General features: G+C 47.6%; 1 protein-coding gene across 1 annotated transcript in view; it reads left to right on the top strand.

Moving 5' to 3' along the window:
• Positions 1–17798, top strand: part of SLC39A3 (solute carrier family 39 member 3) — an 82443-nt gene extending 64645 nt beyond the window's left edge. Inside the window, exons 2-3 of the mRNA XM_086947833.1 lie at positions 7939–8462; positions 15640–17798. Of these exons, the coding sequence (XP_086803959.1) occupies positions 8256–8462; positions 15640–16395 (963 nt within the window). The 5' untranslated portion in view covers positions 7939–8255 and the 3' untranslated portion in view covers positions 16396–17798. The remainder of the gene's footprint in view (positions 1–7938; positions 8463–15639) is intronic.
• The last annotated feature ends 3474 nt before the right edge of the window (positions 17799–21272 follow it).

Here is a 21272-nt window from a genome sequence, read left to right as displayed (position 1 = left end):
CGGCAATGTATGCAAATATCAATGTTCTTAGAATGGGGGCTGTTGGAACGCGGAAAAAAATCTGGTATTGGGTTAGTGGACTTTTCAAGAGACCCTTTTTTCATTTCCATTACATCGATGGTTTTCAAAGAGGAGTGCATCATTTATAGTGGTAGACTTGCGAACTGGACTTCCACCTGTCTGAATTGCTATGTAAGCTCCATTCTTGTAGTTGTTCACCAATGACACTTTTTACAAGTATGTAAAGTTTATAAATTACATACTGAATTGGTTCCTATACTTCTCGACTCCACTGTCTCTCTTTTAATTTTTTTATTGAACTACTCTATAATTGAATCCCTTCTTGTTAAAACAGAGCACTTTAATCTGGGGAAAATTGAATCCCTTCTTGTTGAAACAGAGCACTTTGATCTGGTTCTGGTTCAGGCTACTTCCACGTGAATGTCTAAATTCAAACCTCCGTTTAATATCCAGCCACATATAACATTGGACTTCCAACGGAATGAAGAAAAAAAAATATATATATATAATATTTATTTGCAGGTCTTACACAATTATTGAGGGTGACAGCGTAGTAAGCAGGGAACCAGGAGACAGTTCGGTTGCCTGACGCGTTTCGGGCAGTGCGCCCTTGTTCACAGGCCTCCAGAGTTAGCATGCCGCTGGCAGGGCAATCTTTTATTTATATATATCCCTATCCCTATCCCTATATCCCGCGCTACTAATATTAGTGGTGTAGTAGTGACCACCCATCCAAGATTGTGATACATTGACGATTTGTTCCTTGTTTGGAGGGGCACTCCTGAGAGTGCCATGGCTTTTGTTAAGGCAATCAATAAGAACAGCCTTAATTTGAATTTTACCTCCAATATCAGTTCCAGGTCACTGTGTTTTTTAGATGTAGAGGTATATGTTGAGAATGACAACCTTGCAACCAGATTATACAGGAAACCCAGTGCTGGCAACACAGTATTGCATGCCAGAAGCCACCATACGGCACATCTGATCCGGAGCATCCCCTTTGGGGAGATGCTTCGGATCAGAAGAATCTGCAGCACTGAGGTAGAATGCGCAGCTGCGCAAGAGGCAAGTAGACTATGCTTTTTAGCCAGGGGGTTATTTGAATACTAGCCTACTTAAAGCAGTTCAACGGACCCAGTCTATTACAAGACAGGAGGCTATGGTTCCGAAAGATAGGGCTAAGGTAAAGATCGATCTAGCTGTAGACAAGGTTCCTGAGGTACCCTCTCGCATTATATTGACTTACAATAGTCAGCATGGGGAATTGAGAAAGATTCTTTACAAAAATTGGAACCTTGTCCAAAGTGATCCAGTTATTGGACAAAAAGTGACTAATAAACCATTACTCACTTTTCGCAGATCGCCCTCCATGGCCAAGGCGTTAGTAAGGAATACCCTGGAGCCTCACCTGTCCACCACCTGGTTGTCTCTCAGTAGGGGTTTTAAAACATGCCACCAGTGTAAGGCCTGTCGTTACGGAAGCAATAGGACCCATTACAGCAGCCCCTTTCGGCAGGAACCGGTTACCATCGCCAAGAGGTTAACCTGTAGGACAGATTACGCCGTATATGTGTTGTAGTGTCCATGTGGGTTGAGGTATGTTGGTAGCACCCGACTGCCCAACAACAAGCGGATCCTCCAACACATACGGGCTATTGTGGGACATGACCAGACCTATCCGGTTGCCAAGCATTTCGAAGTCAAACATTCAGGCAGTCCTGATCAGCTCCAGTATTATGTCATCGATACAGTAGAAGTATCAAGGAGAGGAGGGGACCGAGAGGCCAAACTCCGTCTCCTTGAGACTAGATCTATACTGGAGCTGAGCACAAAGAATCCAAATGGATTGAATGACTGGGAAGATCTTTACACCTGCATTTAGGATTCCTTAAGGCTGCTTAGTCTGTCCGGATAGAGATATTAACTGAATGGTTTTAGCTAGTTTTAATATAAATGTGTGGCTAAAGGGCATTAAGTAATTCATGTAAAATTGGTTTTTAATGATCTGTTTGTCTTGCACTTTTTGCACTTATTTGTTGCACTTTAGTATGGCACTTTAATCCTTTGGGCAGACATGTATTTATTGGATGGCCCACTTGGGCTTTATACGTTTGGAGTCAACCCAGTTGAAGATTGCGTTGGGTTACAATGACATGGGAATGTTTCTTAATACTGAGTTTTACATTGTGTAAGCAGCCAGTTTTCAAGAGACAGTGGGACTATGGCGTGTTAGTTTGGCCCTACCCAAAATAGTGTAAGGCCAGGCTTGAACTTGATGCCAGACATTAGGGCTTATATGAATTTTCTACACATGCTATCGCCTGTGATTGATTACAATGCAAATCAATTTAGAACACAAAAATGGTTCTTGCTTTTAATATGATATATTAAATTGTCATTTTACAGGTTTGCTGCTATGTACATACAGGCTGTTTTAAAATTTGGTACAATACTTATTTATTTATTGGTTCCATTGACGCAATTTTGCACAGTATTTCTTCCATGTCTATAATATGTCGTCTTGCACTGTCACTTTAAATAGTCTGCCTATTGGCTTGCAGTTTGTCATGTGATCAAGCCTCTTCTTGAGGCGAAATGCGTCATGGCGGACGCGCTGGCTCAAATTCAATAAAAAGCACTTTTTGCACCGGCAATTGAAGGGTTCACTCCTCGTCATTTGGATTTTCGGCAGCACCAGCTTGCAGTGTGGCGATTTTTCTGATATAATATCCCGAGCTACTAATATTAGTGGTGTAGTAGTGACCACCCATCCAAGATTGTCAACAGTAATCACACATCAGTGGATCAGGAAGGTTGCCAGAATTTCAAAAGCTGATATTCAAAATGTATAAACGATTCTCAAACTGGGTGCGAGTTCCTCAACTTTTGCACCTACAAACGTTTAAGCTATTGCCATTAGAAATTACAATAACTTTTATTTAAGTATTAATTAATTCGAAAATTAAAAGCCATTGTTATTTGTAATATCAATACATGTAAGTCACGTAAATACAACACATATTGCATTACAAATGCTATCGGTGTCACATTTGCGAAAGTTATAACTATTGGCATTGTAAAAGACAAAGCTATTAATTTCGCTATTTTCAAAAACAAAACATAAATAAACAAGCATTTGCAATGCAATAGGTCTCGCATTAGGAAAGTTTGAGCTATTGGTCTTGTAAATGACAATTTTTTTATTTATGTGTTGGTTTTGAAAATAGCTAAATTAATAGCTTTGTTATTTACAATGCCAATAGTTATAACTGTCGCAAATGTGACACCTATAACCTGGGGTTGTGCTGAGTGATGCTGTGGTGGTGCTGTGGTGGTGCTGTGGTGGTGCTGTGGTGGTGCTGTGGCGGTGCTGAGTGATGCTGTGGTGGTGCTGTGGCGGTGCTGTGGTTGTGCTGAGTGATTCTGTGGTTGTGCTGAGTGATGCTGTGGTTGTGCTGAGTGATGCTGTGGTTGTGCTGAGTGATGCTGTGGTTGTGCTGAGTGATGCTGTGGTTGTGCTGAGTGGTGCTGTGGTGGTGCTGAGGTGGTGCTGAGGTGGTGGTGAGTGGTGCTGCTGAGTGATAATGTGGTGGTGCTGAGTGATAATGTGGTGGTGCTGAGTGATAATGTGGTGGTGCTGAGTGGTGCTGTGGTGGTGCTGAGTGGTGCTGAGTGGTGCTGTGGTGGTGCTGAGATGGTGGTGAGTGGTGCTGTGGTGGTGCTGAGTGATAATGTGGTGGTGCTGAGTGATAATGTGGTGGTGCTGAGTGATAATGTGGTGGTGCTGAGTGATAATGTGGTGGTGCTGAGTGATAATGTGGTGGTGCTGAGTGGTGCTGTGTTGGTGCTGAGTGGTGCTGTGGTGGTGCTGAGCGGTGCTGTGGTGGTGCTGAGCGGTGCTGTGGTGGTGCCGAGTGATAATGTGGTGGTGCCGAGTGATAATGTGGTGATGCCGAGTGATGCTGGGGTGGCGCTGAGTGATGCTGGGGTGGCGCTGAGTGATGCTGGGGTAGCGCTGAGTGATGCTGGGGTAGCGCTGAGTGATGCTGGGGTAGCGCTGAGTGATGCTGGGGTGGCGCTGAGTGGTGCTGTGGTGGTGCTGAGTGATGCTGTGGTTGTGCTGAGTGGTGCTGTGGTGGTGCTGAGTGGTGCTGTGGTGGTGCTGAGTGGTGCTGTGGTGGTGCTGAGTGGTGCTGTGGTGGTGCTGAGTGGTGCTGTGGTGGTGCTGAGTGATGCTGAGTGATGCTGTGGTGGTGCTGAGTGGTGCTGTTCTGGTGCTGAGTGATAATGTGGTGGTGCTGAGTGATAATGTGGTGGTGCTGAGTGATGCTGTGATCCCTCAAACTACTTTATTTGCTCACCGTGAGATGCACTAAAAAGTTTAATGGCACAACCCATATGGAATTCCTATGGTTTCACAGCGCCGTCTAAATTGAGGAAAAAAACACACAAAAGCGTCAATCTAAACAATTACAGTCTGATCTTGCCACAGCAACAACCTCCACGTGTCAGCCAAATTATTAAAATAACCAAGTAAAAGAAAAGAAGAGCTTTAAACTTTATATGCATATTGCCTCCTGATGGCGCACATTTATTCTTTTTGAGTGATATTGCAAGGGTACTTCCAGCTAAGCTGTGAAGTGTGTGTTTTTTTAAAAAAGACAGTTACAAAAAATGTGCATTACCTACAGCCTGTGTACTACAAAAACATATTTTGGAACCACTTTATCGTAAACATTTCTACACATTTTATAGCAGCCTATCTTATACTGTGTGTAATGCGGTTTAAAATAATGACTGGGACTTTGTAGCACCAAACATACACAACACTATTCTCCACTGCACCAACAGCATTCAATTGTGGCTCTGCTGCAGTGTATGAACTAATAGAGGAATACATGGCAGTCCATGAGCCTCTGATTAACATAACTTGCTTTTATTTTTAATTTAAGCTGTTATTGTTTCATTACTTGAAGATGGAAGACCAAAAAAAGTTACCAAACATGTTTTTCAGTCCCACCTACGATCCCACCTACGACCCCACCCCCACGTTCACTCACCCCGCCCCCACTGCACGCATCAGATCCCCTTTTTGTATGCACTTCGACCACTGTCTAGGGACAGCTGCATACAGAGACCAATACTACTAAACAGATTCGTTTTGGACACAACGTGGGGCAAAATTATGGAAGGAGCCAAGACAAAGCTCAAGACCATGTAGAAATGGTTTGCGAAGAGATTATAGGAAATTGCCGGCGCCCATCTGTCATCTATTTCCATTTTTCAATGAGGAGAGAGGAGGATTTGTGATTTGCTCGGCAAACAATTAAGCAAGGAACGAGAAGCCCCTCCAGGTCCCAGGTGAGATGCCATCCACCCCAGAGCCCCTAGGCAGACACAGCCCCGGGCTCGAGCCCAATATTCAGTCGCTTGAGGCAAGTAGGAATGATTTACACATATGCGAAGGCCCGCGAGAGGCGGTGCAGTAAAGCAGGAGAAAATGGCTCCAGGGAGAGTGCGTCAAAGCAACCACCGAGACGGCTAATGGCCACTTTCACAAACCTACACTATGACAAATGCACAGGGCAAACCGCCTGGGAGGGAGCAACACGTGGCTCGAGTCAGCAAGCACACGCGCCAGACTGACAACACAGGCGCGTGCTCCGCCGAGTGTACTTGCAACGCTGCACGCGCCCAAACCAAAAATATTACTACTGCTGCGCCAGATATCGGTTGTCATCACTAAGCTTGCTTTCCAAGACAAAAGAGTTGCACGTGCACCACAGGGAAGATATTTTTTTTGTCCAGAACCTTCTTTTGCACAATTCAATAAAAGAGGTACCTTTCCAATGCGTGTGCAGATTCTAAACCCCCAGGTGGGCAGCTCAAACAGGACAGGGCTGGAAAGAAGCCAGTGAAAGGTAAAAGTTTTATTTAAAAAGCCTGCTTATTCACTGCTGGCGGCCGGCCAGCAGTGAATAATTAGGGGAGAGAGAGGAGAGGTGCTGGGGAACAGATGGCTGTGAAGCAGGGGGCGGGGCAGCGGAACCCTTTGAAGTCACGGCCTGCAGCCGTGAATAAGTGACGGTTAAAAAAGACAGTTACAAAAAAATGTGCATTACCTACAGTCTGTGTACTACAAAAACATATTTTGGAACCACTTTATCTTAAACATTTCTACACATTTTATAGCAGCCTATCTTATACTGTGTGTAATGCAGTTTAAAATAATGACTGGGACTTTGTAGCACCAAACATACACAACACTATTCTCCACTGCACCAACAGCATTCAATTGTGGCTCTGCTGCAGTGTATGAACTAATAGAGGAATACATGGCAGTCCATGAGCCTCTGATTAACATAAATTGCTTTTATTTTTAATTTAAGCTGTTATTGTTTCATTACTTGAAGATGGAAGACCAAAAAAGTTACCAAACATGTTTTTCAGTCCCACCTACGATCCCACCTACGACCCCACCCCCACGTTCACTCACCCCGCCCCCACTGCACGCATCAGATCCCCTTTTTGTATGCACTTCGACCACTGTCTAGGGACAGCTGCATACAGAGCCCAATACTAGTAAACAGATTAGTTTTGGACACAACGTGGGGCAAAACTACGGAAGGAGCCAAGACAAAGCTCAAGACCATGTAGAAATGGTTTGCGAAGAGATTATAGGAAATTGCCGGCGCCCATCTGTCATCTATTTCCATTTTTCAATGAGGAGAGAGGAGGATTTGTGATTTGCTCGGCAAACAATTAAGCAAGGAACGAGAAGCCCCTCCAGGTCCCAGGTGACATGCCATCCACCAGAGAGCCCCTAGGCAGACACAGCCCCGGGCTCGAGCCCAATATTCAGTCGCTTGAGGCAAGTAGGAATGATTTACACATGTGCGAAGGCCCGCGAGAGGCGGTGCAGTAAAGCAGGAGAAAATGGCTCCAGGGAGAGTGCGTCAAAGCAACCACCGAGACGGCTAATGGCCACTTTCACAAACCTACACTATGACAAATGCACAGGGCAAACCGCCTGGGAGGGAGCAACACGTGGCTCGAGTCAGCAAGCGCACGCGCCAAACTGACAACACAGGCGCGTGCTCCGCCGAGTGTACTTGCAACGCTGCACGCGCCCAAACCAAAAATATTACTACTGCTGCGCCAGATATCGGTTGTCATCACTAAGCTTGCTTTCCAAGACAAGAGTCGCACGTGCACCACAGGGAAGATATTTGTTTTGTCCCGAACTTCCTTTTGCACAACTCAATAAAAGAGGTACCTTTCCAATGCGTGTGCAGATTCTAAACCCCCAGGGGCGCAGCTCAAACAGGACAGGGCTGGAAAGAAGCCAGTGAAAGGTAAAAGTTTTATTTAAAAAGCCTGCTTATTCACTGCTGGCGGCCGGCCAGCCGTGAATAATTAGGGGGGAGAGAGGGGAGGTGCTGGGGAACAGATGGCCGTGAAGCAGGGGGCGGGGCAGCGGAACCCTTTGAAGTCACGGCCTGCGGCCGTGAATAAGTGACGGTGGGGGGGGCGGGGCAGCGGAAGCCTTCGATTGCTGCTGGCAGGGGCAAGCTCGTGCACGAAGGAGCTTGTGGTCACGTGATTTCACGTGAACTGTTGAGAATCCGGATCGTAAAAAGTCAGCTTTTGGGTTGACAACAATAGGTTCGAGTGAACTCGACCTAAAAATGTCATTTTCAATACCAATAGCTCAAACTTTCCTAATGCGAGACCTATTGCATTGCAAATGCTTGTTCTCTTCTAGAGATATACATTTTTTGTTGTAGTAACCCCTATAGATGTTAGTTTAGCATGCCCTTTTCTTGTAATAGATAATGTTTGAAGTTTATACCTTTTAGTAGGAATCATGTTATCCCACATTAAAGTCTTTTTTTTCTGTCAACTGTTTCTTTCCAGAATGAAAATGATTGCGTGAAACGTGATGTTGCACTTTGAGTATGGTTTGTGGCCCCTGGGCACAGATGAAACAAAGCATTAAATGGTTGTGCATAGGTGTCCATGACGCTGCAATTTTATTGACTCCACCTACAAGGACTGTGTCTGTGCTCTTCGTGCCCCAGAGTTTAAGCATCGCCTTGTTTTCATGCATCTGGATGAAGACGGTTATGGTCCCACAGAGCACTTTCTGAAGATTTATAGTGCAAGTTTCCACATGTTAAGGAATTGAAGTGGAGACATTCAAGTACTGGCAAACGGCGGAGTACACTGTAAAGATGAACATTTTGATTGCCAAGTTGCTGTGCCTTTTCGGCATGCTCTTTCTCATGATGCTTGCATCCCTGCTGCCTGTTAAGATTATAAAGGATGACTACGAGAAGCCGTTTCGCTCTGGGCGAACTCTCACCCTCTGCAATTCCTTTGCAGGAGGGGTTTTTCTGGCCACCTGCTTCAATGCTTTGCTGCCTGCAGTTCGCGATAAGGTTGGTGAAAAGCGCATCTGCTGTTTCTCATATATGTGCCTATGTTGTTCGGCTGTTTTATGTTCCTCTGTTGATATTAAGTGAAATGTTACTTGCTTTTTGCTGTGCTGCCTGCATCTGTTAGGTTTCATGACTGCAAAGCTATCCTCAAAAGTTCTAGAGGACATGGCTTTCGGCCCGCAGTGGTTTACAGATGCAAGGATAATATGTTCATCTTCACTATTTAAAACTCGAGCACTAAACCCATAATTCTTTTCTTACACTGGAGCACAATTTGCATACCCCCCCTCCCACACCCCCCCCCCCCCAAAAAGAAATTGAGAGCAATCCCGCAAGCCACCGTTTTTTCAGCTGTCATTTAGTTAATGATCGATTTGTGGCTTGTAAATGGTGGAAAGAAATCCACAGGTAAGCGGAGGCACTATAACCAATATCTCCCTGCATAGCACAGAGGTTGGGGACCTAAGGGTGTGCAGAACACAAGGCTGATGGCAGTGGGTTGTGTGCAACACCTCGTTGCAACTCCGGCCCCAACCCAGTACAGTGCACAGCTGATTGGAGTTAGCCCACAGGGGTTGGTGCCAGGCCCTTCAGCCAACCGCTGATGTGGTTGGTCAAAGGCAGACCGCAGTTGGGGGTTGACTGCAGGCCATGCCCTATGGTCCAAACGTGCTGGACAGCTGGGGTTAGAAATTAACATCATTAAAAAAAATCACTGAAAAAAAAAGTCATGGTTCTGAGTTTAGCATTCAAGAACAACTAACCTTGCCAGTTCTGGTTACCAGCACATGCCACAATTCTTGCCATCCACCATGATCAAAGACCGGTTTGTTAGCAATGGACTATCTGCAGAACATAGATCTGCAGGAGTTGGAAAGCCAACATCTCCTCAGTCCTCCTCTACTCCCTTCTCGTTGTATCCGTGGATTGCAGAGGAGTAGACTAATGTTCGATTCTACAAACACAGAGGAGCTGCTGCTGCAAAGCCATGCTTGCTAGGAGCGCCAGACTCAGGAACTCGCTCACTAGATCCCAGGAGTAACTCTCCATTACATAGGGATGTCTTAATGTATTCAATGCTACATTAAAGGAGGGTGTTATCTACTTCTTTACGGCATAGTTGTAATGAGTCAAGGGCCAAGAACGAGTTCACATGTAAATGTCAGTAATTAAGGTGTGTTTTTAATTATTTAAAGGGAGTGCTTAATAGTTGGGACCCTAGTAACAGTGAGCACTGTCTGCCAGTTGTTGAGCTTTGAAAAAGGGGATTAGATAAAGAAGAGCTTGGCTCTTCTTCCTGTGAGGAGGGGACCTTTCATTGCAGACTGCACCGAGTCAAGTGTCTGGTGATCAGATTTTCAGTGGAAGTCTCAGCAAGGCCTGTTTTTGAAAAAATATAATGTAAACCCCTTTATACCATTCCCTTGACTTCCCCACTTTCACATTTTGGGTGGAACCTTTTATTGAATATCATTTCAGTTCCTTTGAAATAGAAGGAAAGGTTACATACTTCTACTCCCAGTTCTTTGTTGTGTGCTAATCACTGACTTAGTAAACAACGCTTCCGCTTCTGCGGAAGCGTTGTTGATCAAGGAAATGGATCAGGGATTTGAGAAACTAGCTCCGGTACAAAGGAGTCCGTATGAACTGCCTGGCCGTTGGCGAGACTTTGCTTCCAAACCCTGTCGTTTGTCACTTTTACCATTTAAGGAAAACTCACAGAAAGTTTTCTAAAACCTTCCAAGTCCTCTTATTTGGGTATATAAGAAAGTAAGTAATACATGTTTAGGTTTCAGTCGTGTTTGTTTAGCGCTGTATGAATTACAGATAAAAAGAATTGAATGCCAGAAAATAGTAATCGTTCAGTAACCTTTTCACTAAACAAGCATGAAACCATCTTCACAAATGAGCTCAGGAGTAACCAAACGAAAAACGCCTAATGTGGACCCTGGGAGAAATAAGGACTAGAGATGTGTCCACCATTATGAAAACACTGACTTAATGCCTGCACTACCCCCCTCTTGCCCAAAATGTAATTGATCAGGTAATCAGACAGCCTAATTAACACAACCTCTAAGCAGATCACAGCTCCATTCCTGCTAAATACTGTTTCCGTTGGCACACCTTGATCTATGATTTCTCCTAGTTAATGAAGTTCCACGCAGTCTGTGGGTGTGTGAAGCAAAATTACCTTCATGCCCACAGTCAGGCGGATGCGCCTGGCTTCCGGGCCGCTGCGCAATTGCGGCTGTAGTCTCCTATTCCCTCCTCCTCTCGGTGCAATGCAGGGTGGGCACCCGCCAGTCTCAAGGTAGGGGCGGGGTGAGCAGCCTCATTCCAAAAGCGCATAAGTGCGGGGTGGGCTCCCCCACATTCACAAAACAAGGGCAAACGCGGGGTGGGCACCCGCTGCTCCAAACAAGCACAAATGTGGGGTGGGCTCCTGCCTCATCAGCAACACAGGGGAATCCCTACGCCGGGGATTCCCTCCTCCACAAGCAGCTCAGTGCTGCGAAACCCACGCATTGCTCTTCTTGAGCTAAATTAAAAATATAGCGCTCACAAGGCGCTAGATGCAGCAACAGTCCTGGGAGATTAAGCGGGCAATGCTGGGCCCAGGGATGCCAGCCCTCATGGCGGTTCCTCCTGGGCCCCAGCAGCAGTGCGCCCCAGCAGGATCAGGAACAGCACAAGCACACACACAAACATGGGGTCACAGCCGCTATACTTATACCACTTCTTCCTTTGTCTGCAGTGCAGGGTTTGGGGGAACCAGATTCAACTGGTTCAGGAGGGAATTGGAGCACTTTGTTTTTCAAGCTCCTCTTCCCCTTTGTCAGGTGGGGGCTCTTTGATCAGACACACTACTAGGGGCGGAGCTAGCATTGTCAAGGCTAGGCACAAATCCTTTCAGGATCAGGGGATGGCTCCTCCCACTACTCCCAATGCAGATGTCCCATTCAGCCTAGTGCTGACTCACCCTGCCCCTCCTGGAGCCATACATACCTCCCAGCCTCTGTCACTCACAAGCCAGACATGCAATTCACATCAGGCAGGCAGCCACATAGCACACAGAAATGTCAACTTCTATAAGTGGTATTTCCCAAATAATCATAATAAATCTGCGCACACAATTGTGCAGCATTTATTATTAAAATTCCAAATATACTAAACTCGATCACGCTACTCCTCTTGTATCAGGAATTACCACTGACACACTGATCAGGGAATCCCCAATGCATTCCTATGGGAGGGCAAGCCAATGTTACCAAATGTACACAGAGGGCGCACACACTTTACACTGGACAGCAGTGCTAAAGTGCCCAGAGGCCTAAAACCACCAACACCATGTCAGAAATAAGGCCGGGAGAAAGGCAAAAAGTTTAGAGATGACCCCGCAAAAAGGGCCAAGTCCTACAGCCAGGTAATCAGACAGCCTAATTAACACAACCTATAAGCAGATCACAGCTCCATTCCTGTCAAATGCTGTTTCCGTGGCACACCTTGATCTGCAATTTCTCCTAGTTTATGAAGTTCCACACAGTCTCTGGGTGTGTGAAGCAAAATTCCTTCCTGCCCCATTTTTTCAGCAAACTGGTCCTTGTATCTTCCTTTTACTCCTTTTTTGGGGGGGGGCAAAAGGGTTTGTGAACCTCCGTGTGTGTATTTGGGGCCCCAAACTCAGCACCTTAGTTTAAAGAAACTGCTAAGATCCTTGGATTTTGATGCTCAGCCCCCATCCAGCCTCTCCACCTCTTTCCATTCTTATCGTTGCTGGGATGGTGCATTCTCTGGACGTTTTATTCTTTTGGAAAGTTTCCCTCTGCTCCTCTCTTCGGTCCCCTAGCTTTGCTTCTCCATACCACTTATTTTGGCCTTGGTCTGTCTCAGTCTGTGTTTCAACTCTTCTAAGTTGTTCTCCATTCAGGATACCCTTTTCATAAAAATGTTTAGGGGCGGGCCCTAGATCCTGCAGATGGTCCCCCAGCAAGTATTCCGACTGGGTCATATTAGCCCAGTGAGCATCCTGATTTCCTATCTCATTGATAGGCAGAGGACCTCTGCTGGTTTAAAAAAAGTCCTTCTCTCTGGCTTCCTTGCCTTTAGTCTCTCTGAAGGGCATGATGTGGTAATACCTCAGCCCCAAATATAGATCTGGTACAGTCGCCAGTTCTGTTATTGAACGTGTAGGACTTGTCTCAAGTTTCACCAGTCTAATGAGGCCACTGTCGCCAAGCTGCATTTCCTGGGCTTCTCACCCTTCCACAGCCTGGCTCAGACCTTGTTACCACACTTGCCAGCAGAAGGTATTCTTGACACTTCTTGGGGCTGGTTCCAAGAAGAGACTTCTGTTTTTCACTGTTGGTTTCCTCCAACCCCATTCCAGGTCTCCTCACCTCACCCTCTACCACCAACAACTACAAGACACAAAGAAAAAGGCCCTTACCTCCAGACTCAAAGCCAGCTCCAATAATGGCAAAGAACTCTTCACCATCGTTGGGGAGTTCTCCAATCCTGTAGCTGCCAACAATGAAGCCATCTCATCCAAAGCACTCTGCAACGACCTCTCAAACGTTTTTGAACAGAAGATTGGCAAGATCTACAACACATTTGGTCCACAGCATACCAATGCAAACTACCCTGGTCAGCCGGACACCACATTCATCGCCAAACAGCATCTAAGCAACTGGAAGCCCCACTTGAAAGAAGAAACCACCGCCCTGATGAATATCATCCACTCAGCAGCCCCCTCTGACTCATGCCCCCACTTTGTCTACAACCTTGGAAGAACCATCACCTCCCCCATGCTCATCGCTTTCATCAACACCTTCATAACCACTGCCACCTTCGCTTCTTCCAGGAAAACTGCAGAAGTCAATGCTTTATTAAATAAACCAACAGCGGGCCCCAAAATCCTCATTAGCTACAGACCCATCTTGCTCCTGTCCTTTTCCATCTAAAGTAACGCAGAAAGCCATTAATATCCAACTCTCAGACCTCAAAGAACTTCATAAACCCCTAGACAGCTCTCAGTCAGGCTTTCGCACCAACCACAGTGCAGATACCACCCACATTGTGGTCACCAATGATGAAAGAAGCATCCTCGACTGAGAAGAAACAGCCCAATAATCCTCCTTAACCTCTCTGCAGCTTTCAGTATGGTCACTCCTCAGAAAGATTCAGCACTTCAGTATCTGCGGACTGGCCCTCAAGTAGATATCCTCTTTCCTCACAGACAGAACTCAAACAAGTTAGACACCCCCCCCCCCTCCTCCCCCCCCACCCGCACACACACCTCAGAGCCCAAGAAACTCGTCTGCAGAGTCCCTCAAGAATCGTCACTCAGCCCAACTCTCTTGAACATCTACTTGAAGCCCCTCGCGGACACCGTCTGAGCCCACAGCATCAATATAGTACCTTACAGCGATGAAACACAGCTCATCCCTTCCCAACTCAGCCAGCACTGCCAAAGCAAATTTAGCCAACTGCATGAGCAACGTCGCTGCTTGCATGAAAAACTGCCTCCACCTCAACACAAACAAAACTGAAGTCCTAATCTTTAGCAATAACCACTCCCTAGGACTCCTCTTGGTGGCCCTCTGAACTTGGCCCCCCACTCACCCCTGCCGATCATGATAAGAATCTCTGGATAATACTTGACACCAATCTCTCCATTGGCAGACAGATCAACACCATCTCCTCATCATGCTTTCACATCTTGCAAATGCTACGCATGATTTACAAGGGAATCCCACTGAAGACCAGACGAACTGTCACCCATGTTCTTATCACAAGTGGACTTGATTACGGAAACCCCCTTTACATCTGAGTCGTAGCCCATTTAATAATCCGCCAGACTCCTCCTGAACAACCCATGAAATAACCACAGCTCCCCACACTGTACCAATCTCCACGGGCTCCCAGTCCAGGAAAGATGCAAATTCAAATACTCGCCCACACCTACAAAGCTGTCCACAACACAGGTCCAGCTTACCTCAACCACCACCTCAACTCCTACCAACCCCTCCAGACACCTTTGAGCTGCGTCCCAGGCAAGAGCACACCCCCGTCGCCGCATCAGGAAGACCAGACGCGAAGGACGCTCCTTCTCAGACCTTGCAGCCAAAACCTGGAACGATCTCCCCAAACATTTCAGAATCTCCCTCTTGGACTTATGAAGGAACCTACTTAGCACCTGGGCACCCTCACAGGTGATTAGACTCACTCTACAAATTAACATAACCCCTTCCGATGCGCTGCATTTTTACTACCTGTCCATGCTGCGGACCCTTAACCCACGTTGTAGGCGCTTTGCTGGAGCTCCTCCGAGACCATTCCACCCCACTCCCCTCTTCACAGGAATGCACTTGTAAAGAGGAACTTTAGGAGTTTTTGCTTTGTACTTGGTTTGTCAATCCTACACACGGGTGAGGGTTTTCTGTGCTTGATTTAAATCGAAATACACATATTGTACTTTGGAATTCATTAAAGATGCCTTTGGGCACACACATTCTGGGTTTTAATTCAGTAAGGATGGCAGTGATCCCAGATATCCGTGGTTTGAAATCAATAAAGATGTCCATGGTCCCAGATCCAATGTTTATGGGTTCAGGGAGGATGCCCACAAGAGAGGAAGAAGGTTACATTCAGTAATTTGCCTGTCGGAGGGGAAGCTCTGTGCTTGTAGGGGTGATGGGCAATGCTTTTATGAAGGGGTAGGATGGTGCTTGTAGGGGTGATGGGCAATGCTTTTATGAAGGGGTAGGATGGGTGTCTGCCGTGCCTGTAGAAGAGTAGTGGCTCTGTTTAGGAATGGGCGAGGGGATGGCTCTGTCTTTTGTGCCTGTGGATTGACATGGAGTATGCTTGTATAGAGACGGGGTTGACTGTGCCTGTAGGTGGCCGTCTGCTATGGCTGTAGCATGAGCCACTGCCAGTGAACAGTTGTGTCCCCAGCTCATTCAGACTTCTGTTCTCGTGGGATGGGTAGCTGCAGTGTCTGAGGGATGTTTGCTAGCTGTGCAGTTAAGGGTGTGCTGCTGTACTTTTTATATTGGGTTTTGGCCCTACTTGGAGAAGCAGGCAGCTGTGCCTGTAGGGTAGGCAGAGGCTTCAATGTGCCTGTACTAGTTTTCTGCTGTCCATTGATGCACCTGTTTTTTTGTTCTCATTCCAGCTCACGCAGCTGTTGCTTGACAGTAACATCACTACAAACTACCCCCTTGCTGAGACCATCATGCTGGTGGGCTTCTTCCTGACCGTCTTTGTGGAGCAGGCTGTTCTCGCCTTCCGGAAAGAGAAGCCTTCCTTCATTGACTTGGAGACTTTTAATGCTGGGTCAGACATTGGCAGTGACGCTGAATATGAAAGCCCCTTTATCGCTTCGACTCGCGGCCACAACTTGTACGACACTGGTCGTGGCCACCATTCTCACAGCCACAACCTGAACATCCAGGAGTTAAGCCGGTCCAGTCCGCTGCGTCTCATCAGTTTGGTCTTTGCCCTGTCTGCACACTCCATCTTTGAGGGTCTCGCACTCGGGCTGCAGGAAGACGGGACCAAGTTGCTCAGTCTGTTCATCGGAGTGGCTGTGCATGAGGCGCTTGTGGCCATGGCTCTAGGCATCAGCATGGCGAAGGCATCCCTGTCCCTGAAGGAAGCAGTCAAGTTTGCTATCCTGGTGAGCCTGATGATCCCTCTGGGCATTGGGATTGGGATTGGCATTGATAGTGCCCAGAACGTGGCCAGCAGTGTGGCCTCCGTCCTACTGCAGGGCATCGCTGCTGGCACCTTCCTCTTCATCACTTTCTTTGAGATCCTCGTGCGCGAGCTGGATGATAAAAGAGACCGCCTTCTCAAAGTGTTTTTCTTAGTGCTGGGGTATGCGATCCTTGCCAGCATCTTGGCAGGCCTGCTTTTTTTAAAGTATTAAATCTGGAAACCAAGGCAACAAATGTTTCTATTCCACGGGGAAAGATTGCCATTTTGAGGCAGCTTATGTTGTCCGTTCCTGCTGTAAGTGATGCAGATGCTCTGGGAGGCAGAGTGCAGCGGGGGGTCCTTGGTGGCCCGCAGCATCCTGGGAGAATCGCACTGGTCTGTTCAAGGAATGAATGGATGGATGGATGGGAGAGAGAGGTTGATTACACTGTACATAATGTTACTGTAAGTCTTGGTACTGGTTGAAATGCCCTCTTTGTGGACTCTGGGAGGCAGAGTGCAGCGGGGGCTCCTTGGTGGCCCGCAGCATCCTGGGAGAATCGCACTGGTCTGTTCAAGGAATGAATGGGAGAGAGAGCGGTTGATTACACTGTACATAATGTTACTGTAAGTCTTGGTACTGGTTGAAATGCCCTCTTTGTGGACTCTACATGGATTTTACCTGGTGTCACCTGGTGTATCTCCCTCAGACTCTGCCCTCGTCTGGGACTCCGAGCTTTTGTACTCTTTTGTTTTGCTCATGTGATTGCTTCTACAGTTGAAAAGAGGGCACAGTGAAGATCCATGGACGCTCTTGGAGCGGGGCTGTCAGTGTGGACCCTTCTTGCACTCGTGTGGCATAAATACAAGAGGGTTCATGCACTTTTTGCACTGATGGCGTACATGTGACCAAATACACAGTCGTTGGGTGTTGTAATTTCGGCTGATAATGTTGAGCATGTTCGACTCCTTTTAACTTGTAGTGACGGGGACATAGACCCCAAACAGGCGATTCATACAAAGCAGAACACCGATGGTACTTAGGCATCCTGGCCCCAACCACTCTTCCCACAAGCCCAGAGTGGGGGCACATGTGTACCTCAACTGGAGCTCTACTTGAGGATCTAGGCCCCATCATTGGGCCCAGTGAGCCGGAGTGCGACCCTCACTGCATCAGGGGGCTTTCTGATTTACTGAACACGGTGATGGTTTGCAATTTCCAAGCACAATGTGTGTGAGAGTGAGCTCAAAAAATCACGAGCAATGAAGGTTAAAGTGCTGCCTAATACACTTTTGTGTTTTCAATGTCCAATGGACTGGTTTGGAGGGCGGCGATTCATAGGCACGATATGAACTTTTTATTCCAAAATCTAAGACTGCAGGAATGTGGGGGCGCCTTTTGGGGTGTCTAACTAATGAGGAAGGCCACAATTGCCTCCATTTTTTGTCACGAGGCCTGAGGGTTGCCCTCTTTTTTTACTGGTAGAACTAAGGTCCTGAGTTCCTTCTTTCCAAGTTTCCGCTCATCTCTCAGTTGGTGTCTTGAAAACATATCATGTTTGTTTCTATTTTAGCTTCAAGTCCAAAATGTAGATAAGACCAAGAACATGTCAATAAAAATGTTTCTGTGAAAAAGAGATGTTGACTTCATGCGAGCAACAGAACCTGCTGGATTAACCTCTGTATGAATATCGCGTGTGTTGGGAGCACCAATGAGGGAGATCCTGCTGTCTCCTCATTGGAGCCAGAGACAGCCTTGCAGGGCAGCATTGCATTTTCCCTGCTACTAAATTATCATTTTGTGATTCGATTTTAGGATTTCAGTGGTTTTCACCAACTGTGCTATGAAAGTACAGTGCTTCCCTCCGTAAGAAAGGGGTACATCCTTGGCAATGGAATTTCTGCAATCAGCTGTTGTATAACTTGTGTCTCGAAGATGAGCATCCAGACCCTGTCATGAAGCTCAGGCTCTTCTTCATAACTACTGTAACCCCCCCTCCCTCCCCTCCTCGCACCCACTTATGAGCAGTTGATGGATTACTAGCATTTTAGTATATACACCGCTTCTTCAGCCCAGGGTCTATCTCCCTCTAGTTTCTGCCTCATGGTCCGTTTCTTATTGAGCAGATGGTCAACAGTCCTTTGTCTTGATCAGCACCGCAAGTCCGTATTTCCCCGGTTTCTTCTTCCACGTCGGTAGGTGTTTGAATGTCGTCCAACTTCTACATCCTTGTTAGCTGAGGATCTGCAGGCCCCCATTTCTTTCTCATGTTGAGCACATGGTCAGTATTTCTCTAGTTTCTACTTCCCTATCAACAAAAGGCTAGACCTCCTGTAGTTTTCTATTTTCTGGTTGGCAAAGTGTTTGCAGACCTATAGCTTTTTACCTCCTGTTCAGCAGAAGCACAATTGTCCTCTATTTTGACCCTATTGTTTAGCATAGGGTTCTCAAACAACCAATCTGAATTCATTAGGACTTTGTAGATGGCTGTGATACCTAGTGATATCCTGTTTATTTCCAGCATCCCAGCCTACTGCTTTGACCCTGCTAAGAAGAGAAGATTTGTAGGTTACATAACTTACCCACATAAAATTGAAAACTTTCCCCCCCACACACACTTTCTCGTTCTGGGACACTTAAAACATGTTCAAATAAGAAAAAAAATGAATACCAATTGAGCACAATCAATCACGTCCAGTATAGCTGTTGCTTGACAAGGGAATTTCTTTTGATATACTTGTGGCCACTTCACCCCACCTGGAGACCACCTCCCCACACTGACTCTTAAATGACCTTGGCCGTTCACTCTCTTTAAGAAATCAACCTCGCCAAATAGGGGTTACAGATAGCCGAGTTCAATGATGCCTGAGTTTTCAGTAAAGGTTTGTTGATGGTGATGGGTTTTCTCCATGAAGCATGTGGTCCTGTTGCATACCTAAGTTTATGGGAAGGCTTTCCATAAAAGGATTGAGCCAAAAGGTAAGAAAAAGACGCTCTTGTGGGTGAGTATGGGTGTTAGTCTGCACAACCTTCCCAAGTGTTCTCTTTTTACTCTCACCTGCTACTTTCTTTTCACGATCCTCCACCACCAGCAACAGGCTGCACGCAGGAACTGGAACAAGATCACAGCCGACCAGCTCGCGTCCTCCCTGAGCACGAACCCTCCCACCAGCACAACGAACCCTAGCCAGGCGGCCACCAACCTCACAAAGTGGATCAATGACTGCGCAGACGAGCTCGCCCCCCTGAGGACCCCGCCCAGCAGACCCGGCAGCAAGAAAGCCCCATGGTTCACCGACGAACTCAAGAGCTCCAATATAGAACTGCCGAGCCCTCGAGAGAACCTGGCGCAGAGACCCAACACCGGACAACATGACTGCCCTCAAGCTCGCCACCCGGAAACACCACCAACTCATCCGCGCCACCAAGAAAACTGCATTCAAGGAACGACTGGACAACAACGCACACAACAGCAAAGAACTCTTCAACATCGTCAAAGAGCTCTCCAACCCCAACGCCGGAAACAACGACATCACCCCTTCGCAAGACCTCTGCAACTCCCTCGCCTCCTACTTCCACAACAAGATCGCGGACATACACAACAGCTTCAGCACTCAACCGACGAGCACCACGACCGAACCACCGCCCCCCACCACCACCCTCCGCGCCTGGACTCCGATCAGCACCGAAGACACCGTCCGTACGATGAACTCCATCCACTCCGGATCTCCGACCGACCCCTGCCCTCACCACGTCTTCAACAAGGCCGACGCTATCATTGCACCCCACCTGCGGGACATCATCAACACCTCCTTCGACACCGCTACCTTCCCGGAGAGCTGGAAGCACGCGGAACTCAGCGCTCTACTCAAGAAGCCATCGGCTGACCCCACCGACCTCCAGAACTACCGCCCCATCTCGCTGCTCCCGTTTCCTGCAAAAGTTATCGAGAAGACCATCAACAAGCAGCTGGTCGCCTTCCTCGAGACGAACGGATCCCTCGACCCCTCGCAGTCTGGCTTCCGGGCCAACCACAGCACCGAGACCGCCCTGATCGCAGTCACCGATGACATCCGAGCGCTGCTCGACAACGGAGAAACAGCGGCCCTCATCCTCCTCGACCTCTCAGCGGCCTTCGACACTGTCTGCCATCGTTCCCTAGTACAACGCCTCAGCAACGTCGGAGTCCAGGAGAAGGCACTGGAGTGGATCATCTCCTTCCTCGCCGGAAGAACACAGAGAGTCCGCCTCCCCCCGTTCAGATCTGAAGCCACCGAAGTCATCTGCGGCGTCCCTCAAGGCTCCTCGCTCAGTCCAACCCTCTTCAACATCTACATGAGCCCCCTCGCAGACATCGCACGCCAGCACAACCTCAACATCATCTCCTACGCCGACGACACCCAGCTGATCCTCTCCCTTACCAACGACCCCGCCACCGCCAGAGCCAACCTTCACGAAGGGATGAAAGAGGTAGCCGAATGGATGAAGAACAGCCGCCTGAAACTGAACTCGGACAAGACGGAAGTCCTCATCCTGGGTGTAGGAGAGTAGGGTTTGCAATCCTATGATCACCCAGATTTTTTTGCTTTTGTTTCACTGGTTTACGACTTTCTCTGGCTGTGGGCCTGCCAATCAGACCCACAGCCTGGCTGTTCTCTTTCTAAATTACGATATGTACCCTAGGTGCATTTACCAATTGGTACTGGGCCACCTTATCAGACCCCGTAAGGCAGGGCGGAGGTGTACCCAGGGCCGCCAGGGGCTGCAGCATGTATTATGCCACCCCTGGCTGGCCTCCTAAATTTGACACAACTGGCTGCACGACAGCTGGGGCGAAGTCGTGTAATCGCCCTTCGCTTTAGGTATAGTAGCTCTATATCTAACCATACAATGGACACCCGAGTCCCTATCAGTCACTCCTATGGCAGGCCTTAACAATCCTGAAGGCAGAGTGCGTGGGCTCGTGTGAGCTAGGTTCAGGCCCGAGCCGAGCCCGGTTGCAGCTTGCGGAATCAAGACCCAATGGCTGTTCCATGATAACGCGTACCACATCGGTAACTTCGGTGTCGCGTTATCAAGACATGTCGTGTAAGGTGTCATACGAATCG

The sequence above is a fragment of the Lissotriton vulgaris genome (assembly GCF_964263255.1).
Source record: "Lissotriton vulgaris chromosome 12 unlocalized genomic scaffold, aLisVul1.2 SUPER_12_unloc_1, whole genome shotgun sequence".
Lineage (NCBI taxonomy): Eukaryota > Metazoa > Chordata > Amphibia > Caudata > Salamandridae > Lissotriton > Lissotriton vulgaris.
Note: the sequence above shows the minus strand (reverse complement) of the source record. Positions and strands in the feature narration are given on the sequence as shown.